Genomic DNA, 20,075 nt, shown 5'->3' with positions numbered 1-20,075 from the left:
GCTTGACTTTTTTCGTGTTTTGTTACATTACAGCCTTAAGTTCAATGTTTTGTTAATCTGAATTTTATGTGATGGATCAGAACAAAATAGTCTAAGGCTACTTTCACACTAGCGCTGTTTGAATCCGGCGTTCAATTCCGTCACCGGAACTGCCCACCGGATCCGGAAAAACCAGTGAAAACTGTTTACATTTGAATCCTGATCAGGATTTAGATCACAATGAAAAAAAATGCATTGGAAAAAACGGATCCGCCATTTATGGACTAACTTTTTTTTCACATTTTTCAGGTTTAACATGCAAAAGCCGGATCCGGTTTGACGGAACACACGGCGCCGGATCCGGCGTTAATGCAAGTCAATGGGAAAAAGGCCAGATCCGGTGTTCAGTCAAAGTGTTCCACATTTTTGGCCGGAGGTAAAAATACAACATGCTACGGTTTTCTGAAAAGCCTGATCAGTCAAAAAGACTGAACTGAAGACATCCTGAACGGATTACTCTCTATTCAGAATGCATGGGGATAAAACTGATCAGTTCTTTTCCGGATTTGAGCCCCTAGGACGGAACTCAGCGCCGGAAAAGAAAAACGCTAGTGTGAAAGTAGCCTAAGTTGGTGAAGTGAAATGAGAAAAATATATAAATAAAACACTTGTTTAGAAATAGAAAACAGAAAATTGGCATGTGCGGATGTATTCACCCCCTTTTAAAGGAAGCCAATAAAAAGCTCTGGGGCAACCAATTACCTTCAGAAGTCACATAATCAGTGAAATGATGTCCACCTGTGTGCAATCTAAGTGTCACATGATCTGTCATTACATATACACACCTTTTTTGAAAGGCCCCAGAGGCTGCAACACCTAAGCAAGAGGCATCACTAACCAAACACTGCCATGAAGACCAAGGAACTCTCCAAACAAGTAAGGGACAATGTTGTTGAGAAGTATAAGTAAGGGTTAGGTTATAAAAAATATCCAAATCTTTGATCATCCCCAGGAGCACCATCAAATCTATCATAACCAAATGGAAAGAACATGGCACAACAGCAAACCTGCCAAGAGATGGCCGCCCACCAAAACTCACGGAACGGGCAAGGAGGGCATTAATCAGAGAGGCAGAACAGAGACCTAAGGTAACCCTGGAGAAGCTGCAGAGTTCAACAGCACAGACTGGAGTATCTGTATATAGGACGACAATAAGCCGTACTCTCCATAGAGTTGGGTTTTATGGCAGAGTGGCCAGAAGAAAGCCATTACTTTCAGCAAAAAAAAATTAAAAAAAAAGGCACGTTGTGAGTTTGCGAAAAGGCATGTGGGAGACTCCCAAAATGTATGGAGGAAGGTGCCCTGTTCTGACGAGACTAAAACAGAACTTTTCGGCCAAAGAAAACACTATGTCTGGCGCAAAACCAACACATCTCATCACCCAAAGAACACCATCCCAACAGTGAGACATGGAGGTGGCAGCAGCATGCTGTGGGGATATTTTTCAGCAGCCGGGACTGGGAAACTGGTCAGAGTTGAGGGAAAGATGGATGGTGCTAAATACAAGGATATTCTTTAGCAAGACCTGTACCACTCTGTGCGTGATTTGAGGCTAGGACGGAGGTTCACCTTCCAGCGGGACAATGACCCCAAACACACTGAAAGCATCAATTGAGTGATTTAAGGGGAAACGTGTAAATGTGTTGGAATGGCCTAGTCCAGTGATGGGCAAACTGCGGCTCGCCAGCTGTTGTAAAACTACAACTCCCAGTATGCCCAGACTGTCTACAGCCATCAGCAGGGCATGATGGGATTTGTAGTTTTAAAAAAGCTGGAGAGCCGCAGTTTGCCCATCACTTGCCTAGTCAAATCCCAGATCTCAATCCAATAGAAAATCTGTGGTCAGAAAGATTGCGGTTCACAAGCGCAAACCATCCAACTTTAAGGAGCTGGAGCAGTTTTGCAAGGAGGAATGTGCAAAAATCCCAGTGGTAAGATGTGGCAAGCTCATAGAGACTTAGGCCTCTTGCACAGGACCATATGGCCTTTTCAGTATTTTGTGATTAGTTTTTAACGGATCAGTTTATCCGTTTATTTGTTTCAGTAGTGTTTCTGCTTCCGTTCCGTTTGTGATCCGTTTTTTGCGGGTCGCAAAGTGAAACTGAAGCATACAATAATGTTTAAACAGTGCATTCATAAAAAAGTTGGGCTGGGCATAAAATTTTCAATAGATGGTTCCGCAAAAACGGAAACAGAAGACATACGGATGCATTCCGTTTTTTTTGCGGACCCATTGTCTTAAATTGAGCCATGGGACGTGATTTGCAGGCAATAACAGGACATGTTCTATCTTTGAACGGAACGAAAATACGGAAACGGGATGCATACGGAGTACCTTCCATTGTTTTTGTGGACCCATTGAAATGAATGATTCTGCATACGACCCACAAACGGAATCCGCAAAAACGGAACGGAAAAAAAAAAAAGTTTGTGTGCAAGAGGCCTTATCCAAAGCGACTTGGAGCTGTGATTGCCGCAAAAGGTGGTTCTACAAAGTATTGACTTTAGGGGGGTGAATAGTTACGCACATTGACTTTCTGTTATTTTGTCCTATTTGTTGTTTGCTTCACAATTAAAAAAAAAAAAAAAACACATCTTCAAAGTTGTGGGCATGTTCTGTAAATTAAATGAAGCAAATCTTCAAACAATCAGTGTTAATTCCAGGTTGTGAGGCTCCAAAATATGAAAAAAGTCAAGAGGGTGAATAGTTTTGCAAGGCACTGTATATGTATTTTTAAGAAAACTGTTTTAGTTTTATTTTTAGTTCCCCTAGATACTTAAAGGGGTTTTGCAGTTTTTTTAAACTGATGATCTATCCCCTGGATAGATCATCAGCATCTGATCGGCAGGGGTCTGACAACCGGGACCTCTGCCGATCAGCTGTTTGAGAAGGCAGTGGCGCTGGCAGTAGCGCCGCAGCCTTCTTGCTGTTTACCGCAGGCCCAGTGACGTCACGACTAGTATCAATGGCCTGGGCGGGGCTAAGCTCCATTCAAGTGAACAGAGCTTAGCCGCGCCCAGGCCATTGATAACTAGTCGTGACGTCACTGGGCCTGCGGTAAACGGCGAGAAGGCCGCAGCGCTACTGCCAACCCCGCTGCCTTCTCAAATAGCCGATTGGCAAGGGTTCCAGGTGTCGGATCGCCGCCGATCAGATGCTGATGATCTATCCAGAGGATAGATCATCAGTTTAAAAAAAAACTGCAGAACCCCTTTAAGTGCCGCAGCATCTAAGGGATTAAACAACAGGGATTGGAGTCCTCTCCCATCTTGATCACTATGAATAGGTGTCAGCTGTGTAACAAAGCTGGCAACCACCGTGTATGGAGCGCGCTTAGCCCCTTGAACCTGCTCCATCAGCCATTATGGCGTAAATGTACAGCAAATGTCACCAAGGTGTTAAACACACATTACGGTATGTGAAAACGTATCCAATGAAAAAAGTAAAGAAAAGTTTACCATTAACATTTTGTGCAGGTCTTCCTCAAAAGCATCAATGTTACAGTCAGGCTTGTGAAAATCGTCTAGTACTTCTCGGAGCATGAACTGATGGTATTGCTTCATAAGCAGACCACCTTTCAGCACTTCTTTGCACTCTCTCACTAACTGCAAGGAAAAGAGATCACTGCATTATTTTTTGATGGGGCATAAAGTAAAATGCACAAAGCTTGAGTAACCACTTGTGGATGCAACCCATATTTTATAAGCTCAAATAGAAGGAGGCCACATTTGGAGGGTATTGAGGGCACTGTGCACTTACACAGGGTGGATCGCCTTTTACTAGTTGCACCCCTTTGGCAGGATTAGTGCTAAATCTAGATGCTGCCACCTTCACACAGCTGTAAAAAAGGCTTCTTGGCAAATATATGGTCATCTAGTGCCAAGAATGAGATTGTGTTGCAGAAAATTAGGAATTCCTGAACACACATGACAGGATCTGATCCCATCGTAGCCAATACAAAGAGCCAAAATGTGTTATTTCACTCACAACTGCACGGATGTAACATCCCAATTTTTTTCCCATCTATTGTACATCAAAGAGGTCAGTGAAGTAGAGGAAAAGGAAGCTAAACTCAGAATTTTCTGCAACTGAAAAACAGTTCCATTCATCTAAATGTGGTTGTTTAGGTGCCAAGTGCATGGATTTCCGCAAGCCCCTTTTGGATGAATGGGACAGTAGTAAAAATTCCTACAACAGATCAAATATACCCTTTAGGATACAACATTTTGGACCGAAGTCACAGGTATTGGTGATATAATGGGCATTTGTCACAGAACTACCAGTAGATCTTGAAGGGACTGTGCTTTATTGCACTTGAAGGGGTTTTCCATTATTTTTATATTAATGGCCTGAATATCAGAACTGCAGGGGTCTGACCAACCCACAAATTCCTTCCGATGAGCTGTTTGGTAGTAGCTGTGGCTCTACACAACTCTGTCCAATGTGTAGTAGATCTAGCTGGTTACTGCAGCTTTGCTCTCATTCACTTGGACGAGAGAAACGCTGCAGTAACCAGATCAATCCACTCCACTCAGGAACAGTTGATCGGTAGGAGTGCAGGGTGTCAGACTGATATCCTAAAATGAATAGTCACTAGCAAACAGTACCAACCTGTTTAATGCTCAGGAGTGATGGTTCTCCAGCTGGCCTCTGCTCCAATCTCAATTTGAGACATTCATGAATTACATTTAAAAGTACACGACAAAGGACTAGGAAGGCTGGCTCAAAAGATGGCAGGTCCATGGCATTCAGCTCTTCTAATGAGATAGGTTCCCATGGATTCAAGTTCTGCATGGAACTAGAAGATTGCTTCAGTAGGTCCGGTAAATAATCTGAGCATAACATGAGGTCTGGGAACTCTGAAGACTGTACTCAGGGAAACACAAAGACAACAGTAATGTTAATATACTATAATTGTAAGTCCATAGCAGGTCATTGAGCTGAAGATAGATTATTTGAACATGTATACAGTTGTAAGAAAAAGTATGTGAACCCTTTGGAATGATATAGATTTCTGCACAAATTGGTCATAAAATAAAATAAAAAAAAGTCACAACAATAGACAATCACAGTCTGCTTAAACTAATAACACACAAAGAATTAAATGTTACCATGTTTTTATTGAACACACCATGTAAACCTTCACAGTGCAGGTGGAAAAAGTATGTGAACCCCTAGACTAATGACATCTCCAAGAGCTAATTGGAGTGAGGTGTCAGCCAACTGGGGTCCAATCAATGAGATGAGATTGGAGGTGTTGGATACAGCTGCCCTGCCCTATAAAAAACACACACCAGTTCTGGGTTTGCTTTTCACAAGAAGCATTGCCTGATGTGAATGATGCCTTGCACAAAAGATCTCTCAGAAGACCTACGATTAAGAATTGTTGACTTGCATAAAGCTGGAAAGGGTTATAAAAGTATCTCCAAAAGCCTTGCTGTTCATCAGTCCACGGTAAGACAAATGGTCTATAAATGGAGAAAGTTCAGCACTGGTGCTACTCTTCCTAGGAGTGGCCGCCCTGTAAAGATGATTGCAAGAGCACAGCGCAGACTGCTCAATGATGTAAAGAAGAATCCTAGAGTGTCAGCTAAAGGCTTACAAAAGTCTCTGGCATATGCTAACATCCCTGTTAGCGAATCTACGATACGTAAAACACTAAACAAGAATGGATTTCATGGGAGGATACCACAGAGGAAGCCACTGCTGTCCAATATAAACATTGCTGCACGTTTAGAGTTTGCACAAGAGCACCTGGATGTTCCACATCAGTACTGGCAAAATATTCTGTGGACAGATGAAACCAAAGTTGAGTTGTTTGGAAGAAACACACAACACTATGTGTGGAGAAAAAGAGGCACAGCACACCAACATCAAACCTCATCCCAACTGTGAAGTATGGTGGTGGGGGCATCATGGTTCGGGGCTGCTTTGCTGCGTCAGGGCCTGGACAGATTGCTATCATCGAAGGAAAAATTAATTCCCAAGTTTATCAAGACATTTTGCAGGAGAACTTAAGGCCATCTGTCCACCAGCTGAAGCTCAACAGAAGATGGGTGTTGCAACAGGATAACGACCCAAAGCATAGAAGTAAATCCACAACAGAATGGCTTAAACAGAAGAAAATATGCCTTCTGGAGTGGCCCAGTCAGAGTCCTGACCTCAACCCGATTGAGATGCTGTGGCATGACCTCAAGAAAGCTATTCGCACCAGACATCCCAAGAATATTGCTGAACTGAAACAGTTCTGTAAAGAGGAATGGTCAAGAATTACTCCTGACCGTTGTGCACGTCTGATCTGCAACTACAGGAAACGTTTGGTTGAAGTTATTGCTGCCAAAGGAGGTTCAACCAGTTATTAAATCCAAGGGTTCACATACTTTTTCCACCTGCACTGTGAATGTTTACATGGTGTGTTCATTAAAAACATGGTAACATTTAATTCTTTGTATGTTATTAGTTTAAGCAGACTGTGATTGTCTATTGTTGTGACTTAGATGAAGATCAGATCACATTTTATGACCAATTTGTGCAGAAATCCATATCATTCCAAAGGGTTCACATACTTTTTCTTGCAACTGTATGTGTAGCTATAGTAGTTGTCTTCTATTCTGAAGAGAAAAATTCTGGCTCAACAAAATATTCCAGAGGCAGAAATTACTTGTAATAATTTAGCAAAACCTCAAAAAGGTTTGTGCTCCTAATATTACAGAAGTGTTTATCTGCTACAAAAAGTACAGACTGTAACTTCCCAAAGGTACAAAATAGTTCTTCTGTTATCCATACATATTTGCAAAGAGCTATTTTCAGAAAGTGCACTTTGATATAAAGTGTCATTAAAAAAAAACAAGACAATTCAACAGAAAACTACAGATTTTCATCTATTCTTCAGCATCCAGGTGCTGCTAAGATTTTTAGGCTGAAGAGATATTCCATGTTCTCCACTCTTTACAGAATGCTGCAGCTAAGGCTACTTTCACACTGGCGTTTCTGGGTCCGCTTGTGAGATCCGTTTCAAGGCTCTCACAAGCGGCCCAAAACGGATCAGTTTTGCCCCAATGCATTCTGAATGGATAAGGATCCGTTCAGAATGCATCAGTTTGCCTCCGTTCAGCATCCATTCAGCTCTGGAGGCGGACACCAAAACGCTGCTTGCAGCGTTTTGATGTCCGCCTGACGATGCAGAGCCAAACGGATCCGTCCTGACTTACAATGTAAGTCAATGGGGACGGATCCGTTTTCACTGACAATATGCTGCAATTGAAAACGGATCCGCCTCCCATTGACTTTCAATGTAAGTCAAAACGGATCCGTTTGCATTTTTGTTTTGTTCATGGTAATGCAAACGGATCCGTTCTGAACGGATACAAGCGTTTGCATTATAGGTGCGGATACCAGACGGATTCGCACCTAACGCAGGTGTGAAAGTAGCCTTATTTTGACTAAAGAATGCATTCTTATCCATTGGCTTCATCTGGCACGTCCCTATTCAATTTAATGGGAAGGGCTGAAATACCAGATATCGTTCACGGACAAAAGTGGCTAAACTAGCTTTGGAAGTCAGATCATTTTTTTCTAATCTCATACAACCCATTCCAGTACAAGTATCAGATATCAATCGCTTGCTCTGCTAAGCCAATTAGCAGAGCGAGTGCAGAGTCTCTGCTGCCGCGCAGATGCCGACTGTACATGCGACAATACATTTTCGATTGTACCCAGACGTGAGCAGTGCAAGCATAGTTAGCAGGGGACAAGCCCTTCACTGCTCAAGGAGGCAGATTTTTTAATAAATTCAATTTGTACGAATCGATTCACTCATCACTAGTCGTTAGTAAAAGTAGATGTAGAATTGGAACAACAATATGACATCTCAATTGTCCTCTAGATAGACTTCGATAAAGATGTCCACAGAAGAGCACTTATTAGTGTAATGTGTGATACACTAATTAAGCCACCCATCCTCTTTCCTCACTGATCGAAGTGAACGGTCCAACTCACAAAATTAAGCAAAACTGTTTGCAGTGCTTAAAGTCTAAACAAATGAGGAAATTAAAGAGCTGGTAAAGGAAGAATATATTGAGCGACTTCCAAAGTTATATCCAGAAAACATCCGTTTTTGTAAAAAAAAAATTTTTTAAAAAGAATTACATTATATTCACAAATAAGCTGTTAGGCTACATTCACACGTCAGTATTTTTCTATAATCCGATTTTCTGTCCGTTTTTTGCGGATCCGTTGTTCCTGAAAATGTTTCCGTATGTCATCCGTTTTTTGCGGATCCGCAAAAAACGGAAACATGTATAAATTTCAATAAGCAAATAAAGTTGTTAGGATTTCTTTAAAAAAAAATAAAAAAAAATTTAAATGTAATTTCCAGGAACGGATTCCGTATAAAACGGATGACATACGGAATGACATCCGTATGTCATCCGTTTTTTGCGGATCCATTGACTTTGTATTGTACCAGGATCCGATTTTTCAGGAAAAGAATAGGACATGTTTTATATTTAAACGGACATGCGGAACGGAACAACGGAAACGGACAGCACACATTGTGCTGTCCGTTTTTTTCCAGGACCCATTGAAAATGAATGGGTCCTGATCTGGTCCAGATCTGTTCCAGAAAAAACGGAACAGATCAGGAAAGAAAAAACGGACGTGTGAATGGACCCTTAATGTGTGATTGAAAAACATTTTTGACAGAAGTGTGCTCTTAAGATTGCTGTATAAAACCCCCAGTCATAATCAATTTACTCTCTGTATTAAGAGGCAAATGCCTCCCAATACATTAGTTGTATCTCTGGAACTTAGTGCATCAGAAACTTAAGAAGCTGTGAAAGTCTTAAATGTGGACTTCACACTCATTTACAACTTTTTTACCCCACAATAGTGGGGTAAAGGCTTTAATAAATGTCCCCCACTGTCCTGCCGCAGTAACTAGGTGTTACTAGTTGATGTGTGTTGCTATACAGTGATGTTGTCCAACCCAGTGCCGCCAGTGTCTGGGATAATAGAGGATCAACACAACATGATCCAGAACTATTATTTCATTGAAGAATTTACTACAGTTGACAGGCCCTACTCAAAATCAGACGCAATGTCACATGCTTCATCGACACTGGTTGAAAATGCACGGGACTATAGCGAAGCATCATTATTTTCAGATATTCAAAAGTGACAATGCGTTTGGAATATTCTATCTGCTAAAGCTAATGAACACTAACCTCCAGTTTATGCTCGGCCTTTATCAAAGCTGTGCGCGCCCTCTGAAGTGAGCCATGCATTAATTTATGAAGCCTTAAAATCAACTTTCGGAGCCCCATTTGCTTTAATGCCTTGTCCACAAAGGGTCGGTATATCGAAGTCAAACAATCCTTACTACAGCCATTGTCATGGCTACATTCTGAAGTTACCCAGCAGGAGTCATCCTCCGACATTAACTTGTCCAATTTCTGAAAGGTGTCCTCTTTTATAAAATGAACCTTTAATTTGCTGTTTAAATTATTCTCCACGTCCTGCCTGGCATCTAGCATGTTGTCCATCTCATCTTTTTCATCGTCACTTTCTTCTGTACAAGTTCCTGAGCTTTCTGTGCTCATAACCCCTTCTTGTTCCATTTCATTGCCCTCTTCTTCTGGACCATTTGATGGACGTGGCGACGATATTTCAAACACTGGCCAGCCAATGTCAGAAAGATTTATGATCCCTAGAACGGTTCCCATAATCCTGAGCTTGTGATTCAGGTCCTTGGTTATATTAAGCCATAAACAGAGTGCCTGCACTCGTGCCTGAAAGTCTTTTGCAGCATATTTTTCAAAGTCTCTCTGGAGAGCCTGTAAAGATGGATAAAGTGCCTCAATATACTCTAGCAGTTCCATTATCTGATTTACTTGCTCAAAGGAGACTCTCTGTTTCTGGATGTGGTCATGATAGCTTGAGTGACCACCTGCAAGAGTTTCATGAGAATGGATACACGTCCCCTCAGAGAAAGTCCCGTTGAGATCTCCCCCATTGCTGACAGATGACAGTCTCCCATAGTTTACTTTAAAAGTTAATATTTCATTAATAATTTCTGGTATAGCCTGCCGAGCTGTATAAAGATACAAATCTTGGTCATTAATACTGCGGCCAGCATGCCAGGCTTGGAGCTCCAGCCAGAAGAGTTCGTGCGATCTATTAAACCAGGTAGAAGAGGTGTTTTCCTGACCCCTCTGTTCCCTTTCTTTTTTTTTTGAGACTGAAGTTAGCTTAAGCAGGAGACGAAGAGTCTCAAAAAACTTTAAGCGGTCAGCCGGGCAGTCTGTTCTTGAGGTCTGTCGTGTTGTCCTGGCAATAGGAACAGGCACAGACACCGGTAGCTTGGCACTGCTGCAGCCAAGGCTGAGGTAAGGCTTATTAAGGTCAACATCTGGTATGGATTTTTTTGGCAAGGATCCACAGCCTGGATCCAGCATAAAGGAGCATTGCACGTTTTTCTTGCGATCTCTTTCTGTAGTCCTGAGCGCTGCTCTGTTCTTCTTTTCCTGACGATAGCTGTGATCCTCTACATTATCAGTATTTTTAGTCGATTCTTTCGGAGGTGTCGGATTTGGTGTGCTCATCTTTTCTGAAATGTAAAGAAAGAGGAGGCTCAGCAACTTAAATATTCTAAACAAAATGACTGTGGATCGCTACAGCTGAGTAATCAGGATAAGGTGCTCTTGGTCTTTGTGACCCACCCAGTCACAGAAAGCAAGAAATATATTATTGAAAATAAGACCCGGCACTCAAATATGGAATCAGATGAGATATCTATTTAATGGAGGTTGTCCGCTCACGTGACTTGTTAAAGCTCATATGATTGGAGCTTTTGGGCGGAGGTTCCTTCAGCGATCACCGGTCTCTAACATGGCCGTTGAGCTTTAAAATCCAGGGGAACTACTATCCCAGCATGCCGGTACAAGGTATAAACCATACGCGTTTCGTTTTTTTTTTTAATGACCCCTTCCTCCGTGGTTACCACTGAGGAAGGGGTCATTAAAAACGCGTATGGTTTATACCTTGTACCGGCATGCTGGGATAGTAGTTTTCCTGTATTTTAAAGCTCAACGGCCATGTTAGAGACCAGTGATCGCTGAAGGAACCTCCGCCCAAAAGCTCCGGTCATATGAGCTTTAATAAGTCACGTGAGCGGACATTCAGTTGGCGTCTGGTTCGTTGCGAACATTCCAAGTTCCCGTAAGGATAAGAAGACACCGGCTGGACTTAGGTAAAAGTGATACAGCTGCGTTAATAGGTGGGACACCACCTTGATACACTATCGCACTGTGTCTGTTTGATACCCCAAGTTCATGTGACTATTTGTTTACGCTCTGTTTGCCTGAAACCTCTGGTAGGAGCAATATATGGGACTGATCACCTTATCGAAGCTGAACGCAACCATTTGAAAGGGTGATTTCAGCAAGTAATATACCAAATTATGAATTGCGGTTCTACATTGTAGCATATTTGGACCTTCTGACGTACATCAATTGATTTTGGTCTTATATGCTTTATTCATTGCTGCTATTGTGTAATTAATGAGATTTTATTTATTGCTGTTATTGTGTGTATTTAATGATATTTGCTATTTTATTCATTTATTTATACTGCCATTTTAGGGAGCACAACCTCCATTAAATAGATATCTCATCTGATTCCATATTTGAGTGCCTGGTCTTATTTTCAATATTAACTTTAATATTCTGCTTTAACACCATGTAATTTCAGTTTTTTTCTGCCAAAATGTCTCAAAATTATACTGATTACCTGAGCATTTGAACGTGGAAAAAAGTTTTTGACTAAGGCCTCCTGCAGACGACCGTATGGCTTTTTCACTATTTTGCGGTCCGTTTTTCACGGATCCGTTGTTCTGTTTGGGTTTCCTCTTCCGTTCTTGATCATTTTTTTTTGCGGATCGCAAATGTAAAATGGAAGCATACAATAATGTTTAAAACAGTACATTAAAAAAATTGGGCTGGGCATAAAATTTTCTATAGATGACTCCGCAAAAACGGAACGGATACGGAAGATATATGGATTCATTGACATGAATGAAGCCACGGATTGTTATTTGCGGGCAATAATAGGACATGTTCTATGTTTGACCGGAAATACAGAGGTAGTCAGTATGCCTTCCGTTTTCTTTTTGATTATTTTTGGCAGATCCATTGAAACGATTGGTTCCGTATACGTATACCTCCCCCCCCCCAAAAAAAAAAAAATGAACGTAAACAGGAAAAAAAACACGTTCGTGTGCAGGAAGCCTATGCAAATCTCTCCTATTTGCCATAAAATCTCTCTGCCAAATGATCATGGGCTACATGTAGAGGTCACTGGGAACAGGGGTTTCGTTTTTACATCTGTAATCATAGCAGAACACCTATAAACCCATCCTAAATCTACCAATGCTGTACATGGATTTTAGATGGATTACAAACCCACAACACAGCACCAACAGTTATGAGCCTGCACTCTCTGTGTGTATCAGTTACAATGCAGAGGCAGGATACCCTCATGTATCCCATCTGAGTGGATCCATCTGCTCTATTGATTAAATACTTAAATTTGTCATGAAATAACAGTACTCAATCACTGAAATTAAAATTTCCACATTGTGCTGTTATTCCTCCTGGAAATGTGTGAGTAAGGCCTCTTTCACACTTGCGTTGTCCGGATCCGGCGTGTACTCCACTTGCCGGAATTACACTCCGGATCCGGAAAAACGCAAGTGTACTGAAAGCATTTGAAGACGGAACCGTCTTCCAAATGCGTTCAGTGTTACTATGGCACCCAGGACGCTATTAAAGTCCTGGTTGCCATAGTAGGAGCGGGGAGCGGGGGAGCGGTATACTTACAGTCCGTGCGGCTCCCGGGGCGCTCCAGAGCGCCCCATGTGCATGGATGACGTGCCATGTGATCACATGATCCATGCGCTTGGGGCGCCCTGACGTCACTCTGAAGCGCCCCGGGAGCCGCACGGACGGTAAGTATACTGCTCCCCCGCTCCCCACTACACTTTACCATGGCTGCCAGGACTTTAGCGTCCCGGCAGCCATGGTAACCACTCTGAAAAAGCTAAATGTCGGCTCCGGCAATGCGCCGAAACGACGTTTAGCTTAAGGCCGGATCCGGATCAATGCCTTCCAATGGGCATTAATTCCGGATCCGGCCTTGCGGCAAGTGTTCCGGATTTTTGGCCGGAGCAAAAAGCGCAGCATGCTGCGGTATTTTCTCCGGCCAACAAACGTTCCGTACCGGAACTGAAGACATCCTGATGCATCCTGAACGGATTACTCTCCATTCAGAATGCATTAGGATAATCCTGATCAGGATTCTTCCGGCATAGAGCCCCGACGACGGAACTCTATGCCGGAAGACAATAACGCAGGTGTGAAAGAGCCCTAAGCCACTAGGCATTACTATTCCCCTATTCAATGGGATTGGTCTATAAACCCCCGGCTCTGTGGAATTATTGCCGACAGTGTCAGACTGTGTAGAGACAAACCGATAATCAAGGGAAATGGTAATAACCAGATGTCAATTTATTACATTTACAAGATGAATAACGCAGGATGGCACAATGCACAGTTGCTCCAGCCCTGTTATTTCATGAGGTATACATATTTACAGAAATCCTCAGAATTTTTTTTTGCCCTTAAAAGGACATCTATCAGCAGATTTGTAGCTATGACACTGGCTGATCTGTTGTATGTGCGCTTGGCAGCTGAAGGCATTGCAGAGAAAAACAACGGGGGCGTTGCAGTTAGTCCTACAGGCTCTGCTCTCTCTGCAACTGCCGCCCCATCTGCACTTTCATTGACAAGGCCAGGCACTAGCCCTGTCAGCGGCCCTGACCCTGTCCAAGTACAGAGGGCACGGCAGTGGCTGACAAAGCGAAGCTTCTAGGTGTAATGACAACTCCCCGGTTGCTCCTAGAGCAGAAATGGCCAACCTGTGACCCTCCAGCTGTTGTAAAACTACAACTCCCACCATGCCCTGCTGTAGGCTGATAGCTGTAGGCAGTCTGGGCATGCTGGGAGTTGTAGTTTTGCAACAGCTGGAGAGCTGCAGGTTGGCCATCCCTATCCTAGAGGCTCAGTTGCATGTTAAAACATGATTTTCTCAGCAATGCAGGCAGCTATGAACATGGGACCAACACAGATGCCTTCAGCTGCCAAGTGCACATACAACAGGTCAGCCAGTGTCCTAGGTAGAAATCTGCTGACAGATGTCCTTTAATTCAGAAACTGCGCTACTCTCCTACAGGAAATGACACTGCCCATAGCGCTACATCCAGTAAGCTAACCATACATGGCGCTATGCAAGGTAAGAGACTCAAATAAACAGAACATTTTGTGTGTTGCTTAGAGTTCCATAGAAATTACAATACAAACTGGTGTTTGTAGTAGCCCAGAATGGTTCATAACCTAAAGATTGCATCCATTTGTATCTGTCAGCCATAACAGGGAACTGTCTAAGAATGAACATGCAGTCTATTTTTCATAAAGACTTATTAGCAAGAGAATTTAAGATGTAAAACAGGAAAACAAAATTAGATTTCACAAGTGTAAAAATATCACCTTGGTAATGGAAATTTCACACATACAGATTTGAAAAATGCTGCTATATAACAACAGTATTACACATTATACAGGAAAAGCAACTGCCCCAACGAGATCATTAGCGGGCGGAAGACATGCTCCATAGCGGCTTATAACTGATTTATAACTCATAATGAATCAGCACATACAGAACTGAATAATATGTTGCTGTAAATTCTCACCCTGCAGCAAATTACCCCCTTAACATTTTATGACCCACTAATGACAAACATGACCAATGGAAAAAAAAACAACCTATGTTGAAGTTGAACCTTTGTTAAGAGAATGACGTTTAATATTTAGCTATTTTTGCAGGATATCTTGGGTTGACTCCAACATTAAAGGGAACGTGTCATCATGAAATGATTGCTTACATCAAGTTTTTATGTTAAACATAAAAAAACAGTTTTCACACTGGCCTAATAAGCGGACACTTCCGGTTCTGTACAGATCACTTTTCGGTATTCAAATCATTATCATCACAGGAAGGAACACAATGAGCTAAAACTAGTATAGATAACACAGGAGCCACCACAATAGTTGATTGTCTGAGGCTTATCTACTCCCTCCCTGAGCAATGACCTCTGCACAGGTCACAGAGCATGCCGAGAAAATTCTCACACAGAAGTCAATAAGTCCCCCCTAGACTATTGTGTCTATGGCCCATGTGCCTGCTGTAAAGCATATCTGAAAATGCTGTTAACAGCTCAGACAAGATGGCTTCCCTCATTCCCTCATAATTACATACAGAAAACAGAATAAATAAAAAAAGAAAAACATAGAAGCCTAAAGTTAACAGCTTTAAAGTATAACTGTCGTATTCTTTATTTTTTTTGGAGTAATGGATTGTGGTGACTAATATCTCCTTGGTGGCCCTATTTCAACTTTTCACTGTGTATTCAATTACCCCTTAATTCCACATTTTTGTTCCCTGTACTGCCTACTTTTACCTGTGCTTAAAATAGGGTTGCTAGGTATGGTCCGTCTATCTGTTGAAGGACGGAGGACGCAGAAGCAGGCTGCGTGTAAGGTCACATTACTGACAGCCAGAGACTGTAAGTAAATGATTAAAGCCAGGTCCTCCCCAGCAGCTGATAACAGTGCCTGGGCTGTGTGCACTTCTCCCTGTCCCTGCGCTTGGCAGACGCTCCCTAACTCAGCAGAGCTGGAGAATGCAGAGTTGAAGCAGCGCAGACCAGGGAAGGGAGATCTGCCATCTGCTCAGTGTATAAATGAAAGCAACATGTGGTAAGAGGACCCCTTTGTGCTGCAGGAGATTAACCCTTTAGGGGGGAGGGCTTTGGTTACTGACACTTTTGGGAGGCTATTGTTACTGGCTAGTGAGGGCAGGCAGGATTAGCCTCAGGGTGAGGGCAGTGGCGGCCATCTTAACTGAATAGTGAGATTGCAGTTTTATGCAGACTGGTTGCTAAGGGCTGAATCTTATTAAATATGGGGTAAGTCAGTCTAATAGTAACTGATTCTGAAATATCATGTTATTAGTAACTACATATATGAAAATTGAAATTAGGGTCTAAATGTGACAGTTATCCTTTAAGGTACTGCTGGCAGTTTAGGATCCATTTTGGTGCTGACAAGTTCCCTTTAGGGTCCATTCACACGTCCGTTTTTTCTTTCCTGATCTGTTCCGTTTTTTCTGGAACAGATCTGGACCCATTCATTTTCAATGGGTCCTGGAAAAAAACGGACAGCACAATGTGTGCTGTCCGTTTCCGTTGTTCCATTCTGCATGTCCGTTTAAATATAAAACATGTCCTATTCTTTTCCTGAAAAATCGGATCCTGGTACAATACAAAGTCAATGGATCCGCAAAAAACGGAAGACATACGGATGTCATTCCGTATGTCATACGTTTTATACGGAATCCGTTCCTGGAAATTACATTTTAATTTATTTTATTTTTTTCAAGAAATCCAAACAACTTTATTTGCTTATTGAAATTTATACATGTTTCCGTTTTTTGCGGATCCGCAAAAAACGGATGACATACGGAAACATTTTCAGGAACAACGGATCCGCAAAAAACGGACAGAAAATCGGATTATAGAAAAATACTGACGTGTGAATGTAGCCTTAAAGTGGTTGTCCAGCCAATCATTGTTTTTAATTATTGGGCCCCCCACTGGTTTAGTTTAATCCCATTCTTACACCCTGCCCCCGTTTAAAAAAAATAAAAAAAAATACTAAAAATCTGTTGGACAGCCATACTGCTATTCCCATATACCTTATTTATCTGGCACTACACATAATGCTGACAAAGACAAGACACTAATACTGCACGCTCTTTCAATCACATACACATAGCAAGGGAGTCTTTCACCTAAACGGACCATTATAGAACACTAACCCCATGATCTGCATTATAGTCCCCATATTGGAATGCTCCTTACCGTATAGCTGTCCATCGCTTATTTTCACTAAAAAACATTTTTATTCAATATGTAAATTAGGTTCTGAAGGTGCCTAGGGGCGGCCTGCAAGCGGCCGGTGCCCGGGCCCCTTATCGCTTTTCATATGACACCCCTCCCCTTTCATCCCTCTACCCGCCCTAGGTTCTTCAGAAATCCAGCGCCTGCGCACTTCATTCCTCATTATGGGCAGAGGCACAAGAGCGTTTAATGCGCATGTGCCGGCCCGTACATCTAGCCGGCCTTGTGCCTCTGCCCATAATGAGAAATGACGTGCGCAGCGAATCTTGTGAACGGCGCTGGATTTCTGAAGAGGCTGTAATCTTTCTGGATTTCATTAGCAGCTTCCCCCTCCCGCCACCCCCTATGAACAGAATCGGGAAGTAAAATTTTCATGCTGCCCCTGACTTCAAATAAGTGCTGCACCATGAATTCTGAATCATGAGCCTTTTTTCCTGTAATGTTTCTGACACTGTCGTTCACTCTTCAGGCTGCTTTTACGTTTTGGCAACCAGGCCAAAACGGTTCTGTTTTGTCCCCATGCATTCTGAATGGAAAGAGATCCTTCAGAATCCACCAGGATACCTTCCATTTTGTGAGCATTCTGTTTTGTGTCTGGACGTAAAACCGCTACAAGCTGCGATCCTAAAAAAAAAACGGGTCACCCATTGACTTTCCATTCAGTTTGGTCCATTTCAGTTTGGTCCATTTTGATTTCACACAACCTCATCCTAACGTAACGGATGCATCCTGATGTGAAATCAAAACAGATACGTTTTGAGATCCTCTGCTGTATGTTAAAACTGGAAGCCAAAATGCATATGTTAAACTGGCCTTATTGATACAAGAAAGCAAATTGTATTACAAAGGAAGTTTCACCCCCAAAAAGGCACATTTCAAAATGAGAGAGCAATGAGCAAGAAAAACACATGTATTAATAATTCTTAGATAGTTACAGTGGCTATTATGTGAACTGCTTCATGAAGAATAGATTAGTGTAGGGCTTTATTAGAATTACTGACCTTTACATAAAGTTCGATTGACTTGCCTCCCCGTGCCGTTCCGCTGATGTTTGGTTGACATACGTTTCATCTGTCGGGGAGTGCTGGGAGGAGAGGTGCCATAGAAGGTTTCGGCATTTGCTTCATCTGAAAACTCATCAGCTTCACAACCCAGACTGTCTCCAGCGGCATTTTCTGTTTTGCGCATGTGCCTGAAACACGGAGGACAACTTAAATAGGACTGATAAAGCAAGAAGAGGTATAAAAGGGCAGAGCAGTCAGCTTAAACACATTTTTGTCATACATCTCCTTACCATAACTGCTCCCTAGAGTTTGTTTTGTGTAAGAACGTTGCTGTATGACTTTAGTTATTGATTGCAGGATTTTTTTTTTAAAGAAAATATTTTTTGTCAATTAACCTGTTGATACATTTGAGATTTCAGAACAGCTCATAGAGGCTGGACAACATTGTCTAACCCTGACATAAGTGTAGTAAACAGACATTGAATCATAAAGGTGTATGAAAGGGTTTACAGCTAAAGGAGGATTCAACCTGTTTACTGTCAGCACAACACAAAACATACCTGCTAGGAAACATCAATCCAGTCTGAATCAGGACAGATGTGTCATGCTGAACTCCAGATGTCTCTTCTAAAAGATGAGCTATTTCGCTATAACGTGCAAATGCATTATAAAAGGTGTACCTATCCAATTACGTTCTTACAAGACAGAAGCGCAAATTATTTGGCGTGTTTTTCTAATACACAGGTTTTCAGTAGAGCATCCTTGAACATACTTGTAAAATCTCAGATGCCTGTTGAAGAGAGCAGGATACATTCTGTGTACTGCAGAATATGGCTCCCACAAACCTAAACGTGAGCCAGGTTAGATTTACGACCCCTACACAAATATTTGCGGGTCAATAATTAACAAAAACATTTGTTTGTCCTGCACTTTATATTTTCTATAGGCTTTAACCTGGAGCTGGCGTTTTTACTGTAAAAAATAAATAAAAAACAACAGAAGAAGTGTAAACCAAAAGCTGTGTGTGAAGCCACCCCAAAGGAAGCCTGGGCGCCAAACAACCCAAACCTCAGAACTTGTGCCCAAAATAACAAGAAAAACTTGTCAGCAGTCCTTGTTCTTGTGCCACAGCCTTGTTCCCAGCAGCTTCGGCTCCTCTTCAGACCGAAAGTGGCTCGGAGCCCTGATCACTGCAGCCACTCGGTGCCCTCAGGGGTCACATGTGGTAGAGGACTCGTCTCTGATTTCAAATGTACAATCAAACTTCTAAAGTTGCTTTAGGGGCTAATTGTTATCAGAGCAGACAACTTTCAAGGATCCAAATCAATCCTGTAACACAAAGCTAATCAACCAATTTTGTTTTAGTTCTTTCCAAAGCACAAGCCTTTGTCATTGGAAACATCTGTTATGCTTGAAAAGTAACCTCCCCCACCGCAGTAAGAAAGGGTCAACCCAGGTTGGACAATACAGTAACTGTAAACTCACTGGTATCCAGTGCTCTTGGAAAGATCTACCAGGCCTGACACGCTGCTCCTATCAGAACAAGGAGTCTGACAATAAAATATATTTTCCACACAAAAATATTGTCATGCTGAAAGGACATTATCCTTACAACTTACATGGGGTACTGGCTCCCCTTAAAGAGACCAGCTCTGTATGGAGACTTATTAGCAATGCTCCATGGGGAAATGCACAGTTATCTCCCAAGGTAAGAGAGCCATCTCACTAGTGCCACTTTGTGGAACACCTAGGCAAGAGGTCCCTTCCATGTAGACCTGCAATGACATCACCAGTATACTCACAAGTGCAGATTTTATCGCATCTTTTATTAAGTTTCCATGACGTTTTTGCCGCCTTAAACCCTGCACATATTAAAGAGAGTCTGTCACCTCAAAAAAACATCTTCAAAACAAGCATACCGCCATGTAGGGTAGCTTCCCCAAAACACAGCCATACCTTC

General features: G+C 42.2%; 1 protein-coding gene across 1 annotated transcript in view; it reads right to left on the bottom strand.

Moving 5' to 3' along the window:
- MAP3K4 (mitogen-activated protein kinase kinase kinase 4) overlaps positions 1-20,075 on the bottom strand; it is a 188,135-nt gene that overhangs the window by 101,327 nt on the left and 66,733 nt on the right. Inside the window, exons 2-5 of the mRNA XM_040429284.1 lie at positions 18,113-18,303; positions 9,265-10,646; positions 4,652-4,906; positions 3,499-3,645 (exon numbers count right to left, since the gene is read on the bottom strand). Coding sequence (XP_040285218.1) covers positions 3,499-3,645; positions 4,652-4,906; positions 9,265-10,646; positions 18,113-18,303 — 1,975 coding nt within the window. The remainder of the gene's footprint in view (positions 1-3,498; positions 3,646-4,651; positions 4,907-9,264; positions 10,647-18,112; positions 18,304-20,075) is intronic.

This window comes from Bufo bufo, chromosome 4, assembly GCF_905171765.1.
Source record: "Bufo bufo chromosome 4, aBufBuf1.1, whole genome shotgun sequence".
NCBI lineage: Eukaryota > Metazoa > Chordata > Amphibia > Anura > Bufonidae > Bufo > Bufo bufo.
This window is presented reverse-complemented; position numbering and strand designations above follow the sequence as displayed.